Raw genomic sequence first — 18,260 nt, 5'->3', positions numbered from 1 at the left:
GGTGAACTATCCCTTAATGTTTGAACCAGAATGATGTTCCAGAATTAACATTTTTTGACAAAAAAAACCTGCAAAATTCAGTGTGTGTGTGTGTTACCTGTAAGCTCTCGACCACAGGCACAGGTGTGACGGGGGTGTGTACAGGGCCCATGCCCTCATAGAAGGTGTATTCTGCTTTATCAGTGCTGATGATTGTCCAGGAGGCACCATCATTTATCATCTCTTTATTTGGTTCCTTTGGGCATGGAGTAGCCTTCACACAAACAAAACACACAGAGACACAGTCAAGTCAAAAACAGCAGTTTACAAAGACAAATACTAGGCATAACATACAATCGACTGCTCATTATTGCAAAATAAACCCAGGAGTTCAGGAGTTTTGTTTAATCAGTCTGAGGGGGTGTCTTTTGCGATAATGACAGAATGACTTAACTACACACATACTTAAACAAATAAATAAATTCAGTACAAATGACTGAAATTATATTTTAATTGATTCTGTTTCACATTTCCCTGTCCATAATAAAAGAACAAACTTTTCTATAAAGGTGCAACATTTGTCCCCTGGAATAAACTTCCATGGTGCATTTTTCCATGGTGCATTTCAACTGGAATGGCAAAGAAAGCGTTCTTGCAGGACTCCCAGAGTTCATCAAGATTCTTTGTGTTCATCTTCGATGACTCCTCCATCTTACCAAAGACACACTCAATAGTGTTCATGTCTGGTGACTGGGCTGGCCGATCCTGGAGCACCTTGACCTTCTTTGCTTTCAGGAACTTTGATGTGGAGGCTGAAGTATGAGAAGGAGTGCTATCCTGCTGAAAAATTCACCCTCTCCAGTGGTTTGTAATGTAATGGGCAGCACAAATGGCTGTTGATGTTGCCATCCACTCTGCAGATCTCTCGCATGCCCCCATACTGAATGTAACCCCAAACCATGATTTTTCCTTCACCAAACTTGACTGATTTCTGTGAGAATCTTGTGTCCATGCGGGTTCCAGTAGGTCTTCTGCAGTATTTGTGATGATTGGGATGCAGTTCAACAGATGATTCATCTGAAAAATCTGCCTTCTGTCACAAATGATCAACTAGAAGTCAAGTTATTATTTGTTGCTCTTACAACTGATATCAACAACAAGACTTCTGTCAGGTAGTGTATCTGTCTTATCAATGAAGTCAAATTCTTTCATTTAATAAATGACTTCAATCAGTCAGAATACTACAAATTGTTACCAATTTTATCAACAAAACAGAACTGATATAGGGTAGGGGCTGTAATTTTATGACAAAAATCTTTATTGCTAAAGCTCTTTATTTTATAGTATTCATTAGTGTTGTTTAATAGAAATGAATAGAAAAATTAGATGAAAATAAATTAAAGAGGGTCAATTACATAGTTTGCACATCATTCAAATCTATGAACATTACCAAAGAAAACCAGGCTTTCTGCAGGTTACACCAAGCCAAATTTAAGACTTTTTAAGACCATTAAGAATTGAATTTCAGTCTTACTTATGGCTAAATGCTAAGGATTTTTAAGACCTAATGATGACTTAAGACCTACAAGACAATATTACAGTGAATTTAAGACTTTTTAAGGCCTAAAATTTTGTTTTTAAAATGTAAGACTTTTTAAGACCCCACGGACACCCTGAAAACACATTTATCACAGTAAACCGCCAGTAAGAAATTATTTACTTTGAATTTCCAATAAGCGACTCACTTGAAATTGGATGATCCTCTCTTGAGAAAGGCACAGGTACATCCTTTCAGTATCCTTCAGGTAAAAGGCACACTTATGCAGCTGTGAGACAGGGTCATCTGCATCCAGCAAGGCCGTCTGCTTATCCACCTTACGGATGATCTGTGAGCGTGAGTGTGTGTTTGTGTAAAGAGGAAATGAAGTGGAGTTGATTAGAGTCTGTAGTTGCATTATAACAACAATTAGGATGACAATGTACAAGCTGATATAATTACTCAAGACTTCCACAATTAAATGACCTGATAGTTAATTACTATTTTTAAAATTTCTATTCTAACGACAATCTGAGAGGGGACTTTTTTTGTCTCCCTCTTCCCCCTCTTCCCTTGTTTTGCGGGGTCCAATATGAGGGGGGGGGGTTGTTTGGGGGGTGGGGTGGTGGGGTCCAATATCATCTTTTTCCAGACATGCTTAGTAACGTTCATGTTTTGTGACTGGGCTGGCCAATCCTGGAGCCCCTTGACCTTTTTTGCTTTCAGGAACTTTGATGTGGAGGCTCATGTATGAGAAGGAACGCTATCCTGGTGAAGAATTTGCCCTCTCCTGTGGTTTGTAATTTCGCTACATGTAAAGGTGTGTGAGACAAATAAAGGCTTCATCATTATCATTATCATCATCATCATCAATTACGTACAGTTGAAGACAAATTAAATTTAAAAATGTGAAATTCTTCAAAATTTTCAGTGTTTTTCCCAAGTGCTGTTTAATTATTACTTTTAAACATAACAGTTTTAATAACTAATTTTGAATAACTTCAAATAAATCTTGTCTTTGCTATGATTACATTGCGAAATTAGTTACATAATTAAATTAATATTTTACTGGTTATTTTGCATGATACTAGTATTTAAGTTTAGTTAATTAAGCAAGTGATTGGACAACAGTGGTTTGTTCTGTAGCTAATCAAAGAAAACAAATCTTAAGGTTGCTAATAATTTTGACCGTAGTCATTTTTACATTGTTACTTTTTTAAAGTTTGGCTAAAAAAAAAAAAAAAGTTAATACTGTGGGAAAAAAAATCCTTGCTCTGTTTAGCATGGAAATAATAATAAATAAAATAAAAATTTCACAGGATGGCTAATCATTTTTTCTTAAACTGTATACAAACTGTCATTTATATTAACAAATAAGAAGATAACAGAGAGAACAATAATAGTAGTTTGGGTGGAAAAATCATCAGTTAAGCGAAGACACACACATTGACGCGCCTTACCAGTCTAGGAAGAGCCATGCCAGTCACGGAGCACACCAGTTTGACAGTTTGTCCGTAGTGAATGTATCCGTCTCGAACAGTGAACTCCTCTCCTTCGGACTCTTCATCATCCACTACAACACACATAAAAAAAGTCTAAGCATATCCTGTGTGATCAGACCCTACATAATGATTGTCAAAACTATTATTCAGAGCCCCTAGTTTTTCACAATTTGTTTTTGTGATTTTTGCCACAAAAATGACAAATTTTGTTGTGATAATTCCCTGAAATTTGCAGAAAAAAATTGAGATTAAAAATATATATAAATATTTAAAAAATTATATATATATATATATATATATATATATATATATATATATATATATATATATATATATATATATATATATACATATATATATATACATACACACACACACACACACACAGACACACACACACACATATTTATATATGGTATCTTATTTACCATATTAGGTAGCCTTCTATGTTAGACGTGCAATCTTGATGACACAAATAAAAATAAAACTTATTTATTTGGGTCAAGATCTAAAGCGGTAAGGAAGATCGTATAACTCTTATTTTAACCCACAATCTTACTTTCTCTTTCTCGGATTTCACTCCCAGAGCACCTGACACCATGTACATCACTCAGGACATGCATTAGAGATTCCCCTACCGTAATAAACCTATAACACATCGATTGTCATAAACTCGTAAATGGCAGGGAAGCTTATTCGCATTTCACTCATCAACGGCAGGAAAAAAGTTAAGCGAAATCATCTATTATTTTGACGCACATCATAATACCAGCCATACATGTAAAGTACAAATAATGTCCTTCAATTCGGTCATGTCCAGTGGTCCTCATCCTTGTACCAATTGTTAGATGTTTGCCACCACTTTCTTTTGCAGTCTGATCAGAACTCAGATCTAAATCTCAGATACAGTATGTCAATTGTGCGTTATGCTATTCAAAATGAGAAAAAAAAAAAAATAAATAAATAAATAAATAAATAAAAAAATAATATATTTATAGTTTATGACTCAGATCTTTGAGACATAGTAGCAAGTAAACATGATTTCCTTGAGCACACCTGTGGTTAACATTGCTCTCAGGGTTGTATAAGATATACCTCCGCCAAAACATCACATAAACCTAGTCAACTGTGGTTAGGTGCTTTAGATGTACAGTAGGTCAGATTTCAAAAAAAAAAAAAAAGAATTGTAATTTACAATGTGCCAAATACTTTTTACTCTGCAACTGTTTGGAGAAGATATGTATATATATGCATGATAATAATAAGAAATGTTACTTCATTTTTATGTGATGATGTGATCATAAAACCAGGAAAAATACATCCACAAGTCCAGAATTTGACTGCTCATTTGTCCCATTTTTTAAAAGTATGCAGTCATAAATTGTGAAAATAACCGATAAAAGAAGGCTTTAAGACATATTTAGTTTTAATTATTAAAATGGACAAATTCTGACTGAGAAAATGAGCTGGCCAGTTTGATATTAGCTTATAGACTACAGTTTTTAATTTAAAACAAGTTGGATGTTAACAAATTTGTAGTTTAAAAATGAGCTTTTTTCATATTTTTGTATTTAAAATTCAAATCTCATCTCATTACATTATAAATAAAACTGTAATAACTCACAGTTTAAAGCACATTTCTAAATAAACACTTTGTGGTAAAATAGTATGGTAAGCACTTTTCGACAATAATGTAGGAAATATTTTTGTTGCATCAAAAAGTGTGGTTATGATCACCATCCGACAAGCTAAACCAGCAAATATTAGTGCTTAAAATGTCACTAAAAATGCAATTTTACAACCACATAATTTACTAGAAAATGAAGCAAATCACTGCAAAAATGTCCACTTTTCCGAAAAAAAGAACCACCCCTTTCAATAGATTGGCAATGGGTCTATGTAGCCTTGGTGCAAAAGTCTACCACCATTTTTTGTCTTTTTTTTTCTTTTTTCTATCTCTTTTCACCACATTTCTATGTGGCATACTGTCAAAATCAATTGTTCGTTTCAACTAGAGCCCTGCACAGGCCTTAAATCGAAGCCCTAGCCTAGCCCTGGCCTGAGACACACAGGCTGTGGCCCTGCCCTCGTCCAACAGCTTATCAAACTTTTTGGCCCAAGTCAGACCCGAAGCCTGTCTTTTATCCGCCAAAAAGCTTATACTGTTATAGCCGTTAAAATAGACCAGATTTGTATTTAACAGAACGTTAATGTTTTTTTGCTTAGTTTTTTTAAATCAGAATAATTTAGAGAAAGTTTTTTTAAATGGAAGTTTTAGTTTTTTAAGTGATATTAATATCCAGGCGGTATGTGGTCTAAAGTGAATTTACTCCATTTACAAGTAGTGCATTGTGCATAACCAGTTGGCTCATCATTTAAAGTTGTCACTATTTGAAAAGTTGACAAGAAGTTTGCCTTTCCTGTGTTTTTCACAGTTTTAAGTTCCTCATTGGCAATTTTTCTCTTTATGTTCTCTATTGCACATAGCAGGAAATCTATGTCCAAGGCATCACTGGCACTTCCGGACTGCACGCATTAGATATCATTAAATTTTTGAAGTTTTTTCTAATGCAGACCAGAAGCCTGATATGCGTGCTAGCTATGATGTTAAAATTGGCCCGAAGCCCGGCCCTAGGGGCATAAAAAAGTCGAGCCCCAAAGGGCTCAGGCTCAACTGAAGGGCTCTAGTTTTAACTGCGCATGCTTAAGAGAAAAATACCATCCTCTCCAGCTGATGGCGCTAATGCACAAAAACATGCACCTCAAATAAAGAGAACATGATTATGGACAGTGACTGGCGGATGTTACACAAAACAACATTTAAATATGGGTTTTATTTCTTACCAGAATGCATGGATTAATTAAAACAGACCGATAGATTTATTGGACGAGTTAAAAAAAAACTGCCAAATATTTGTCATATGTAGAGCTGGAAAAGGTCAAGATAATTCTTAAAATAATTGGATGATCTTAAGCAAGAGTGTATATTTCTTTCCCAGTCTTGGGTTGCAGCTGGAAGGGCATCCGCTGTGTAAGACAAATGCTGCATAAATTGAGAGTTCATTCTGCTGTGCCAACCCTTGATTAATAAAGGGACTAAGCCGAATGAATGAATGAATTAAACTAAGCCTTCATTTTTATTGACCATCTATAACTGTTGGTCTCTTTATTAAGATACAAAAAAAAAGTAAAAACAAAACGACTCCCATCAACCTCCTCTCTTGAACTTTTTCTGAGGAGAATCTTTTAAAGTACAACACATTTCTTTCAGCACTTCACTGAATTCATCTTTTGATAACTAACTGATTGATTGATTGATTAATTAATTAATTGATTGATTCCCATAATGTTATCCCATAATGCCTCTGTAATATTGAGTTTAATATTTAATACATTGTTTTTTTATTCTATTAATTTCTTCCTGACTCTGTGAATCACTTTGGTCAACATTGTTTGTTTTAAATGTGCTATATAAATAAAAATAGGATTGAATTCATTAATTAGGTTATAATCCAGTCACAAAAAAGTGCCAAGGAATTTATTAGTGTATTCTTACAGTACAGTGTTTCTATACTAGGGCATGTGTGTCAGACTTACAGAGGTGGATGAAAAAGGCTCCCCACTGCTGCGAGCTGGCGTGAAAGTTTCCTCCCTCGACATGCAGGTAACGTGTGCTGACCGTCTGTGAGCGAAGCCGGTTAAACAACGCCACTTTCGTTCCTGATGCTATACAGACTGCACACAGGGAAGAGACACAAATCTGTCAGAATAAACCACTGAGACTTCAGAAGTAATAAAAAATTCCTCTTTAAACAGGGTTTCTGCAGGTTTCACCAAGTTAAATTTAAGACTTTTAAAGACATTTTTTCAGACCATTATGAATGAAATTTTAGACTCATACAGGGCTAAACGCTAAGGAGTTTTTCGACTGGCCCAGTTGGAAAGGATTTTTATTTGTCCTATCAAAAATATATATAATTTAATACATTTAATAATACAATAATAATAATTTAAAAATTAAATAAATAAATATTATAGCTAATTTTGAGCAAAATATTTTAAATATTGTGTCAAAATAAGCAAGCTCTAGTTATATAAATACAATTTTTCCAACATAACCTAAAAAAATTAACAAATGTTTTAAAAACTATAATAAAATAAATGTACGCACAACAGGTCAGCTTCCTCAGTAAATACATGGAGTAAATACAGTAAATACATTTAAAAAAAATTTATTGTAAGAAAAATAATTATACCATTATGATAAATAGAGTTAAAAATTACATTCTTAAAAAAAAGTTAAATGTTTTATCGAAATTGTTGGTGATTGGATGGGTGTTGGCCAGATTGGGTAGCTATACATGAACAAAGTAAAATAAGGACCTGTTTAATTAAAATTAAGACCAACAATACAATATTTCAGTAAATTTAAGACTTTTTCAAGGCCTAAACTTTAGCTTTTGAGATTTAAGACATTTTAAGACTTTTTAAGACCCAAAAACCAAAAGTTTAAGCATTCAACTTTAAAAAAAAAATAAAATAAAAAAATAATTATTTTAATCTGAAATTATAGTTTGAATTGCACAGATTCTACATGACAAATAACTGAAAAAATATATTGGACGATTTAACAATTTGTTTGGTAAATAATTAAATATTACTTATCACCATTTAACAAATCCTGCAAAAACAAATAATACGAAAATATACTGACAATATACACACATACAAATGAACAGCATAATAATTTATAAATTACTTCAATCTTTTTAAATAACAATACATAATAAAAGATTTTAGTGGTGTAACAGATCACAAATCTCACGGTTCGCATCAAGTTATGGCTTTTTTAGTCACGGCAGAACATTTTTCTGATCAGCCAAAAAGAGGAGGAGACAAATGTCATTTGCTTTCCATTCATTACAAAAACAGCACTGCAAGACACTTTTGGTTTCAACAAAAAGAACTTAGAAGCTGGAATATTATTAAAAATAACATGAAAAAATAATCAGCTGAATAAAAATAAACTGTAAAATATTCAGTACTGTGAGACATTGACTGTTACTACTACTGAGGCTGATAACGCTAAATGTAGAAATCTAACATTATAATCTGTACAACCCATATTTATTCTTATTCTCATCTTCAATAGATGATTCAGTTCTTCCCTCATAAAACTTCATGTTTCATTGCTACAAGATCATTTTTGATTATCTACCTACAACTTTCATTTTTGAAAGACATTTTTCTTAAATGCATATGACGGTAGTTTAATCTTTACCATAAACACCAGTGGTTTTATCTAAACTATAAACTGTTCTCCCAGTTCTTCTTTGTCATTTGACTGTTTGTAGCTTTTTCACTAATTTAAAAGACTAAATACTGAATCTCCTTCTTACTTTTTTGTTGTTGTTGTTGTTTTTAGGCATAATACAGTGTTCTGTAGTTCTACTGATAAACTCAAACAATATATCTTCTTAAGTAAAATTAACAGACCTATAGGCCTACTATACATGACAGACGACACAATCCAAGTAAAACATGACGCTTGCTGTAAACTACAGTAGGCTACGTTATTTGAGCATTCGTTATGACATTGATCTGTTGTGGTCCAGCTTATGTTTACTTTTTTAATATTAAGATTTTTCTTTGAAATCTGTAATAGGCTACCACTATTGACACAAATCAACACACAAACTGGTCTATTAAATAAAATGTTGATATAAATAAAATTACAGTGAAATATTCACCGTTTCAGAGTAGCCTATATTAGGCTAAATCATTTTCTGTTAATGACAATCCATATTGTGCACGTCAGTTTCACTTTCATTAATTTAACCAACTATTTTGACCACAATGAGCCAGGATTAACTATCTATTTGCAGCACTGAAAGTATTTCCCTCAGAAAAATAAACTTTGAATTGTGAATGAATGAAGAATAATTTGCAGGTGTTGCAACGGGAAGCGCTGAAGTAAACATGAATTTAGACACTTGAATATTCACTGTGCTTCACGTTAAACTAATGGCTTCTGAACATTTGGGACATAGTAGGCTATAAGACAACATTCTAGGCCCTTAAAATAGGCTACCTTTATGGCTTTCCTTGGCTTATAAATTACACCGAATATAGCGTACGCATAAGATCTGATTTGGATTGGTACCATGCGGCCGATACCCGATCCAGCAAAGATATGCAGTATCGAACCGATATCCGATCTAAGTATCGGGATCGGTGCATCCCTATTGCAGCTTACACTGAATGCATTAATGCAGGATAATCAAGTAGTGACAGAAACCACCTTTAATAACCTAAGAAACCCACCACATCCCCAATAACTCACCACAACTTCTTTCATCATCATTATATTTTACAGGAAAGCCTAAACGCTTTCATACATGTGATTTGAATGACACCAGAGGCGATCTCTCTGTGAGTTACAAATTTAGGATTAATATACGAGTAAAAAAATGTATTAATCCGCGGGTCACGTGTGTTCCAAAGCGTGGGTTGTGATCCGTATGAATCACAGATCAACTGTGATCTGTTACACCCCTAATAAATACAAATAAAAACAATTAAAAAACTTTATTATTATTTGTTTATAATATTATTAAATATTTGAGATGAAATGATTAATTATTGAATTACTGAATGATTTATTAATTTGGAATTATTAATGAAATTACATAATTACAAAAAATATAATGAATGAATAAAAAACATGATTTGATTGATTGATAAATATTTAATAATTATTTTTATATAAATGAATTATTTAAAATTAAGCAGATTCTGAAAGAAACATTACTCATAAAATATACTGACAATATACAAATATATAAAACACTATATATTTATTTATGTCAAATATTGAAATAATAACACAATATTTTAATATATTTTAAAATAATTATATAAAATGTGCTGTGTGTGCGTGTATTAAATATTAAATACATAGTTTTAATTAAATACTAAAACTCTACACCAGCCAAATGACCTCAAAAGAATTGTGTGTTTCCCCTAGAGGATTGTGTGTGTGTGTGTGTGTGTGTGTGTGTGTGTGTGTGTGTGTTGAATCCACTCACGGTCGGCATTTTTGAGGGACTGTTTTTTTTTGGAAGGCTTGGAGATGACCTTGATCCTCTTGCTGAGGAAGACGCCGATGTCTGCGCTGTTCCCGTAAAACATCTTCACCGACAGCATGAAGTGCTTGCGTTTGTCTGAGTCTGAGATGTACAAGGTTTTGGCTGTGCAATAGTTCTGCGGGGACGAGATTTGCGTATTCATGAGAAGAAACAAAACATAACAGTATGCTAATAGTGCTGTTTTGGCCGAGTAACTTGTGGCGTTTGATTTAGTCAGCATGTGTTACCTTTCCCTCTAGGTTGAGCTGCTGCATCTCCTGCTCGCTGTTCCCGATGCCGATGAATGCGCAGGGCTGAGACTCCTGCTCTGAACAACCGTCTCGCTCCATCTGTTCCCGCTTCTTCTTCCATCCACAGCCCATCAGATAAACACACGGGGGAGGACAGAAAAACCTGGACAAATGTGGAAAAACGAGTGTGAAATGCTGGGAAGTGTTTGTTTTGCTCACTACAACTGTTGAAGCAGGAAACACTGACAGAACTCATCTAAAGAGAAAACGTTTGATAATGAAAAAAAAACTTGCTTTCCATCCCATGTCTCAGGTGTTTGCCAGAGCATTTCCGTGGAAAAACATTTTGATGTATTCAATATATTATACAATCCAAAAAAAAAATTTATACGGTAAGTGAATGACTGAGCTCATTAAAAAGACAAATGTACATACTTTATTAGGTACACCTTACTAGTACCGGGTTGGACCCACTTTTACCCTCAGAACTGTCTTAATCCTTCGTGGCAGAGATTCAACAAGGTACTGGAAATATTCCTCAGAGATTTTGCTCCATATTGACATGATAACATGCAGCAAATTTGTCGGCTCTACATCCATGATGTGAATCTCATGTTCCATCACATCCCAAAGGTGCTCTATTGGATTGGAACTTGTGACAGTGGAGGCCATTTGAGTACAATGAACTCAATGTCATGTTCAAGAAACCAGCCTGAGATGATTCACGCTTTATGACATGGCGCGTTATCCTGCTGGAAGTAGTCATCAGAAGATGGGTACACTGTGGTCATAAAGGGATGGACATGGTCAGCAACAATACTCAGGTAGGCTGTGGCGTTGACACGATGACAACTCAATAGGTACTATTGGGCCCAAAGTGTGCCGAGAAAATATCCCCCACACCATTACACCACCACCACCAGCCTGAACCGTATAAGGGAGGATGGATCCATGCTTTTTTATGTTGTTGATGCAAAATTCTGACCCTACCATCCGAATGTCACAGCAGAAATCGAGACTCATCAGACCAAGCAACATTTCTCCAATCTTCTATTGTCCAGTTTTGGTGAGCCTGTGTGAATTGTAGCCTCAGTTTCCTGTTCTTAGTTAACGAGTGGTTATTTGAGTTACTGTTACCTTTCTATCAGCTGGAAACAGTCTAGCCATTCTCCTCTGACCTTTGGCATCAACAAGGCATTTGCACTCACAGAACTGCCGCTCACTGGATTTATATATTTTTTTGGACCGTTCTTTGTCATATCGCATGCCTACTATTTAAGGTTAAAAAGACACATTTTCAGCACATTTATAAATATGCCATTTGTTTGTGTTTATGCCATGATGACAGCAGATAATATTTTACTAGTTATTTTGCAAGATACTAGTATTAAGCTTAAAGTGACATGTAAAGGCTTAACTAGGTTAATTAGGTTAACTAGGCAAGTTAGATTAATTAGGAAAGTCATTGGATAACATTGAATAATTATATTGATTAAATAAGCCAAACTAAAATTCATTCTAGCCAAACTAAAAGCAAAAAAGAATTTCCCCAGAGGAAAAAATATTACTGAGAAACACCATTATCCATAACTTATAGTTTTTATAATTAATTTATGAATATTTAATATCTGAAATACTTGATATTAAATAAATAGTTTTAATCAATTACTAAAAGCCAACATAATAGAACAGAAACATTAGTGCGAGAGAAAATCAATTATGAACACAATTATTTATTACACTCACAACAGTGTGTCACACATTCCATTAAATATCAGAATTACTTCAGATCAATTTGTTCAGAAATTTTAGTTTGACCTGTATCATTATTTAAACACTCCTCCTACCTTTGCACAATCTTTTAGTTTAAAATAAATTAATTGTTATTACTCACAATCTGCTCATAAATCTAAATAATTTATCTTCAACTTTTTTATTTTGGTTGGAAACTTTTTTATACATAAACAAAAATGCGGAGTTTGCATGTTCTCCCCGTGTTGGCGTGGGTTTCCTCCGGGTGCTCCGGTTTCCCCCACAAGTCCAAAAACATGCACTATAAGTCAATTGGGTCGGCTAAATTGTCCGTAGTGTATATGTGTGAATGAGTGTGTATGGATGTTTCCCAGTGATGGGTTGCAGGTTGAAGGGCATCCGCTGTGTAAAACAAATGCTGGATAAGTTGACGGTTTATTCCGATGTGGTGACCCAGATAAATAATGGGACTAAGCCGAAAAGAAAACGAATGAATGAACAAAAATGCATGGCTTCAATCCCTACTTTTTGACATTTTCTGATTGAAGTTGTCTCAGTGCTCAAATCTTTCTGTATGTGTAACAACAAAAAATGTGTCAGATTCTTGGTTCTATAAAAAGAACTGTTGTCTATTGACTCTGATTTGAGTTAGATAGCTTTTCTGTAATGCTCTTAATTTATTTATTTTCATACACTTTTATACTATTTTAATTTACTTATCGCTTTCTTTGCTTTGCTAGTCTTTTTTTCTTTCTGCAGTTAATGTAGCTTGTATTTTCCCTCTTTTGTATCTCTCTTATATTGATCTCTTGATAGTGGTTGTATATTTTCATTCTTTAATAAAAAAAAATTTAAATGAAAAGAAAAAATACTTCAGATCAACTCTAGATGGCAGCAAAACACTTGGTGCACAACACTTGCCGCTCTCCAAACGCATGAAACCACCAGCATCAAGCGGCCACCAGACGGTCAATCAGAAACACGCCGAACATCAACTCAACCAAACTTAATCATCAGGTACATTTCAGACTCCAAAAACACCCGAGGAACTCTGGTTTAGCATGGTCAATTTTATGTATGCTCATCTCGAGAGTGTATTGTGGACTAGATCATCGATGTTATGATGCTGTAGCAAATAGATATCAGTCAGCATGACCTTGAATACAGACGAAGTCTACGTTTTCAGTTCACCGCACATCTTGGAGAAAACCCGTCTAGACGTGAGGTGGGGGAATATTCGTGACACAGACCTGCAGCTAATATCTGAAAACTGGTGCAATACAAGGGGAATAACATTACTTCCACATCCAGTCAGACTGAAACACGATGTAGACGTGAGTTAGGGGACAGACCCGAACCATGTCGTGTTTAAAATAACACTCCACACAGACACACACACAAAAGGAAATCATTTTACACAAGCCCGAATTAAGAATTCAGATTCCCCTGGGCACAATATCTTTTATTCTAGCCAAAATAAAACAATTAAGACTTTCTCCAGAAGAAAAGATTGTATTATTAATGGTAATAAGCAATAAAGCAATAATGGCTGGAGTAATCATTTCATTTAAAACTACATACAATAAGAAAGCAGTTATTAAAATGTTTAATAAATATTTAACAATATGTTTACATTTAACAAATGCAGCCTTGAATTTTTATTAACAAAAAATAACAGAAAAAAACTGACCAAACTTTTGACCAGTAGCTTGTATATTAAATAATTCATTTCCAATCTATTGCAGCTATATGTTGTTATTCCGTTTATATACTTAACTTTGTAAATGGAATCTTTAAATAGTACAATCAAACTCTTTTAATCTCATGAGTAGCTTTTTTCCCCACAATAAAAAAAGTATTTATGCTAAAAGTACTTACTACTGTAAAACCCAACAGTCAACTTTATCAATTGAAATGAGTGTAGTTAACTCAAAATTTACTGAAAGTTCATTCTTCTCATTTGAAAAGGGTTTTGAACTTAGTGTTGAAGGTAACGAGTTAATTAAATACCTCATTACTTCAACTTACATGGAGTAAGTTCACAGTTTTTTTTTTAAACTCAAATGGTTTGTAGCAATCGGTTTCCTCAAACGGTTTGAGTTACCTAAACTTATTGGGTTTTACAGTACTCAATTGGTTTGAGTTCTCTTCATCTATTGGGTTTTACTGTGCTCAAATTGCTTCATTTACTCAAAAGGATTAAGTTCACAGTACTCATTAGGATTAGTTTTTGAACTCAAACGGTTTGTTGCAACCGGTTTCCTCAAATGGTTTGACTTACCTTAACTTTTTGGGTTTTACAGTGTAGGTTTAATAGTATAGTCATACTGTATAAAAAAGTGTTACACATATATTTATATTTTTAGTCTACATAGATTAAACTTGCTGAAATATACTAATCAAACTAAGGAAAATTGGTGTTTTTTATTGTACTTGTTCAAGTGCATTGACGCACTACTTAAGTATAAATTAAGTATAAACTTGTACTAATTTATTTTATGACAAAAACAACAACAACATGTAGTTTCCACACGTATGTAAATAAAAATGGCTTCTATTTTGAATTTAATTATAAGATGTTGTTAACACCAAATGGAAAATAACTAAACGTGAAAAATTGCTGCAATTTTCAGCCCCCCTGAATTATTAGCCCCCCTGTTGACTTTTTTTCCACGATTTCTGCTTAATGGAGAGAATATTTTTTTCAACACATTTCAAAACATAATAGTTTTATTAACTCATTTTTAATTTTATCTTTGCCATGATGACAGTAAATAATATTTGACTAGATATTTTTCAAGACACTTCTATACAGCTAAAGGGTTAAGTAGGTTAATTAGGCAGGTCAGGGTTATTAGGCAAGTTATTGTATAACGATGGTTTGTTCTGTAGACAATCGAAAAAAATATAGCTTAAATGGGCTAATAATTTTGACCCTAAAATGTTTGTTTTTTTTTTCTAGCCAAAATAAAACAATTAAGTCTTTCTCCAGAAGAAAAAAATATTATCAGACATACTGTGAAAATTTCCTGAATCTGTTAAACATCATTTGGGAAATATAAAAAAAATTAAAATTTAAAGGGGGGCTAATAATTCAACTGTACCAGGGTCTGTTTAAGAAGATAACCTCAGATAACTTCAGTTTCAAAAACTGAGGTAACTTTCAGGGTATGAATGTAGCAATAGCAAAAAAAAAAAAAAAAAAATAATAATAATTCAAAGGGGGGCTAATAATTTTGACTTCAACTGTACAGTATATTCCTTTTATAAATATTACTTGTTAAACACTCAGGAGGGACTTGTAACTTTTTTTTTCATTATTTATTTTTTTAAGATTTCATTCTTATTGAAAGCAGGTTTTTCAGATGTGATATGTAATGGAGGAAAAAAGAAGAAGAAAAGAAGTGGATTTGAAAAGGGGTGCATTTGCAAACCGCAATGATGATCGCTTGCATCAAAACATAATACCTGGCACTTTACACCCTATACCACTACAAATTAATTTGCATATCGCTCAAAAATGACCAGAGAATTTCGATAATTTTCCTATTTGAAGCTGGTCTCTTCTGTAGTTAAATTATCTAACAATAAACTTTACTGAAATAACAATGCTGCATAATATCATTGTGCCTGCTGCAGCCATGGTAAGGCAGAAAAGTTCCTTGATTATTACACCAGAATGAAAATATTAGCCATATCGACGTAGAAAACTGCAACTTTTCATTTTCGGTCAGGCTTACTACATAACGTAACAGAGTCAAGCATTAAAGAGGAAATTTTTTTCTCAAATTTGTAAATCTCAACTGTTAAAACTCTGGGGAGCTATTAAACGAGCTTAGTTTAAAAAAATAATAATAAATAAAGTGTGGTTTCTTTAACCTGTACATGAAAGTCTCACTTATTTATGCTGATCAACATTTATTGTAACTATGTGAGATGAAAGGGGAAAAGAGGTGTCTGAAGACTGCTTTCACATCCTAATAGTGAAAGTTTCAATCTTAGTCAGGACCACCAGACTTGTGAGTTTATTAAATAAAACGCATTGGTTTCATTTTCTCTGCATTTATGACGTCATTTTAATCATTACCACCATGTAAAACCACAACTTTCCTACAATGAGCCATGGGCTAAAATTAAAACACACCAAGAAGAAAATGTGAGTAGGAATGGCTATTTACGCACTAGCTGGACCTTTTAATTAATTCTAACAATGCATGAGAATCCAGCGTGGTCTAACACATTTATCCGACTGCAAAGTCTGCATTTTAATTATATAGGTTTATAATATGATGTGCTGCATTGTGGTCTTTTCTCATGACAATAAGTCAAACAGTTAAAATGCAACATGCGCCAAACCTCTTCACAAGTTTCTAAATAGAAAGGTTTTTAAATAGGGTTTTTTCTATATCATGTAATGAATATATAAAGTCATATTGGTAGCATGTTGTTGGAGTTTTCTAGGGTGTTGTTAGGGTGTCCTAAGCAGTGATGGGAATAATGGCGCTATGAATAAACAACTTTATTAATGGTGATACTTTTTTCACCAACGAGTAATCAAATGAATTTCTGTTTCCCCCGTTACTGACAATAAAATGTGCATTACTATAATTAAGAACATTGAAGTGGTTTTTATGTGAGCAGCGTCTCTCTCTCTGCCATAGGACCTCTCTTTCTCTGGGGTGTGTGTGTGTTCGCTGCTGGGGTGGGACACATAACCAACCAGTGATAATTGGTGTGTCTGTAAACGTGGTGTAGCTATAAGTACGCGATAGAGTCCATTTCCTTTGTTTGCCAATCAGAGGCAGAGTAGTGAGGGCGTTCATACACAAGCACACACACAGTCAGTTGCACACACCAACGACCAGGAGTTTAAATGTAGTTTTTTTAAAAACTGGAAATATAAGCACTACTTTTCCCTCATTGAGGTGAAAGACAAGAATGTTTATGTATAGAGCAACGTAAGCCCAAGAAAAATAGATTCTCTCTGCGTCAGTGACAAGTAATTCTAATCTAATGAAGCACCTCATGTTGTCACATGCCGCCACAAATTAGCTGCTAAGAACGCAGGTGATAACGTGAACTTCTAAACCCTCTATTGTGTTTTATTGTGCAACTATAGTAATGATAATATTTATAATGATATGTTGGATTTGACGTCTCTCACATTGTTCTATGAGAATATTAAAATAGTGTAGATTAGTGTACAATGTTTTATATTTATCTTGTAGTCATTTGACAAATCAGATTTGTGAAATTTAAAGTAATAAAATTTGAAGTAATGCAATAGTTACTTTCCATGGTAACTAGTTACTTTTAAAATTATGTAACTCAGTGACTATTTGTGAGAAGTAACTATAACAAATTACTCTTTTAAAGGAACATGCCCAACACTGGTAGTTTATTTATTAGGGTACTGCAATATGGTCGCAGTGGTGTCCCAGGTTGTTGCCAGAGCACTCAGGTTTTTAATAATAACAATAATGTTGCTGTGGCCTTCTAACACCTTTTTTATAAGACACAGATGAAGCATAATAGTCATCAACATCTTTTAATAAATCTTCCAAAGAAGATTATAATTTGAAAAACATGTAAAAAACCTATGATAAAAAATATATGTACATTTATAAAGCTATACTTTGTATTATATCATCATTGCATTAAATTACTAAAAAATAGTAAACATTTATGTGAGGTGTTTGTAATGCAGTATCTAGGGGGAGACAATACATTTGACATTGTTCTGTCTTCTAGTTGCCATCATCAGCCTCACACAATTTCTGTCCTATTTTTGAAAGCCGTGAATACACTACCATGGAGTTTCTCTTTCATTATTTCAGCAAATTGGAATGCAATACACATATACACAACCGTTCTGTCTGGTTCACGAATCCGATTGGTTGATAGCAGTGCGATATTCTGCAAAATCAAAACTCCTACAGCCTCCTCACCCTTCTGTATTACTCTGCCCACATAGAGTGACTGCAGATCAATAAACACTACAGTTTGACAATTATTGCAGCTGTTGGACAACATAATGTGCTTTTGAGGCTTTTTTAGTTGAGAATGTAATTGTTTAGATTGCAACTATGCAGTTTATTTATAAGGATAGTGC

At 33.8% G+C, this 18,260-nt stretch overlaps 1 protein-coding gene across 1 annotated transcript in view; it reads right to left on the bottom strand.

Annotated features, from left to right (window-relative positions):
• The window catches only part of rbpjb (recombination signal binding protein for immunoglobulin kappa J region b), a 129,155-nt gene that overhangs the window by 11,661 nt on the left and 99,234 nt on the right, over positions 1-18,260 (bottom strand). Inside the window, exons 4-9 of the mRNA XM_056462278.1 lie at positions 10,394-10,559; positions 10,107-10,281; positions 6,616-6,753; positions 2,977-3,089; positions 1,725-1,865; positions 98-253 (exon numbers count right to left, since the gene is read on the bottom strand). Of these exons, the coding sequence (XP_056318253.1) occupies positions 98-253; positions 1,725-1,865; positions 2,977-3,089; positions 6,616-6,753; positions 10,107-10,281; positions 10,394-10,559 (889 nt within the window). The remainder of the gene's footprint in view (positions 1-97; positions 254-1,724; positions 1,866-2,976; positions 3,090-6,615; positions 6,754-10,106; positions 10,282-10,393; positions 10,560-18,260) is intronic.

The sequence above is a fragment of the Danio aesculapii genome, chromosome 7 (genome assembly GCF_903798145.1).
Source record: "Danio aesculapii chromosome 7, fDanAes4.1, whole genome shotgun sequence".
Classification (NCBI taxonomy): domain Eukaryota; kingdom Metazoa; phylum Chordata; class Actinopteri; order Cypriniformes; family Danionidae; genus Danio; species Danio aesculapii.
This window is presented reverse-complemented; position numbering and strand designations above follow the sequence as displayed.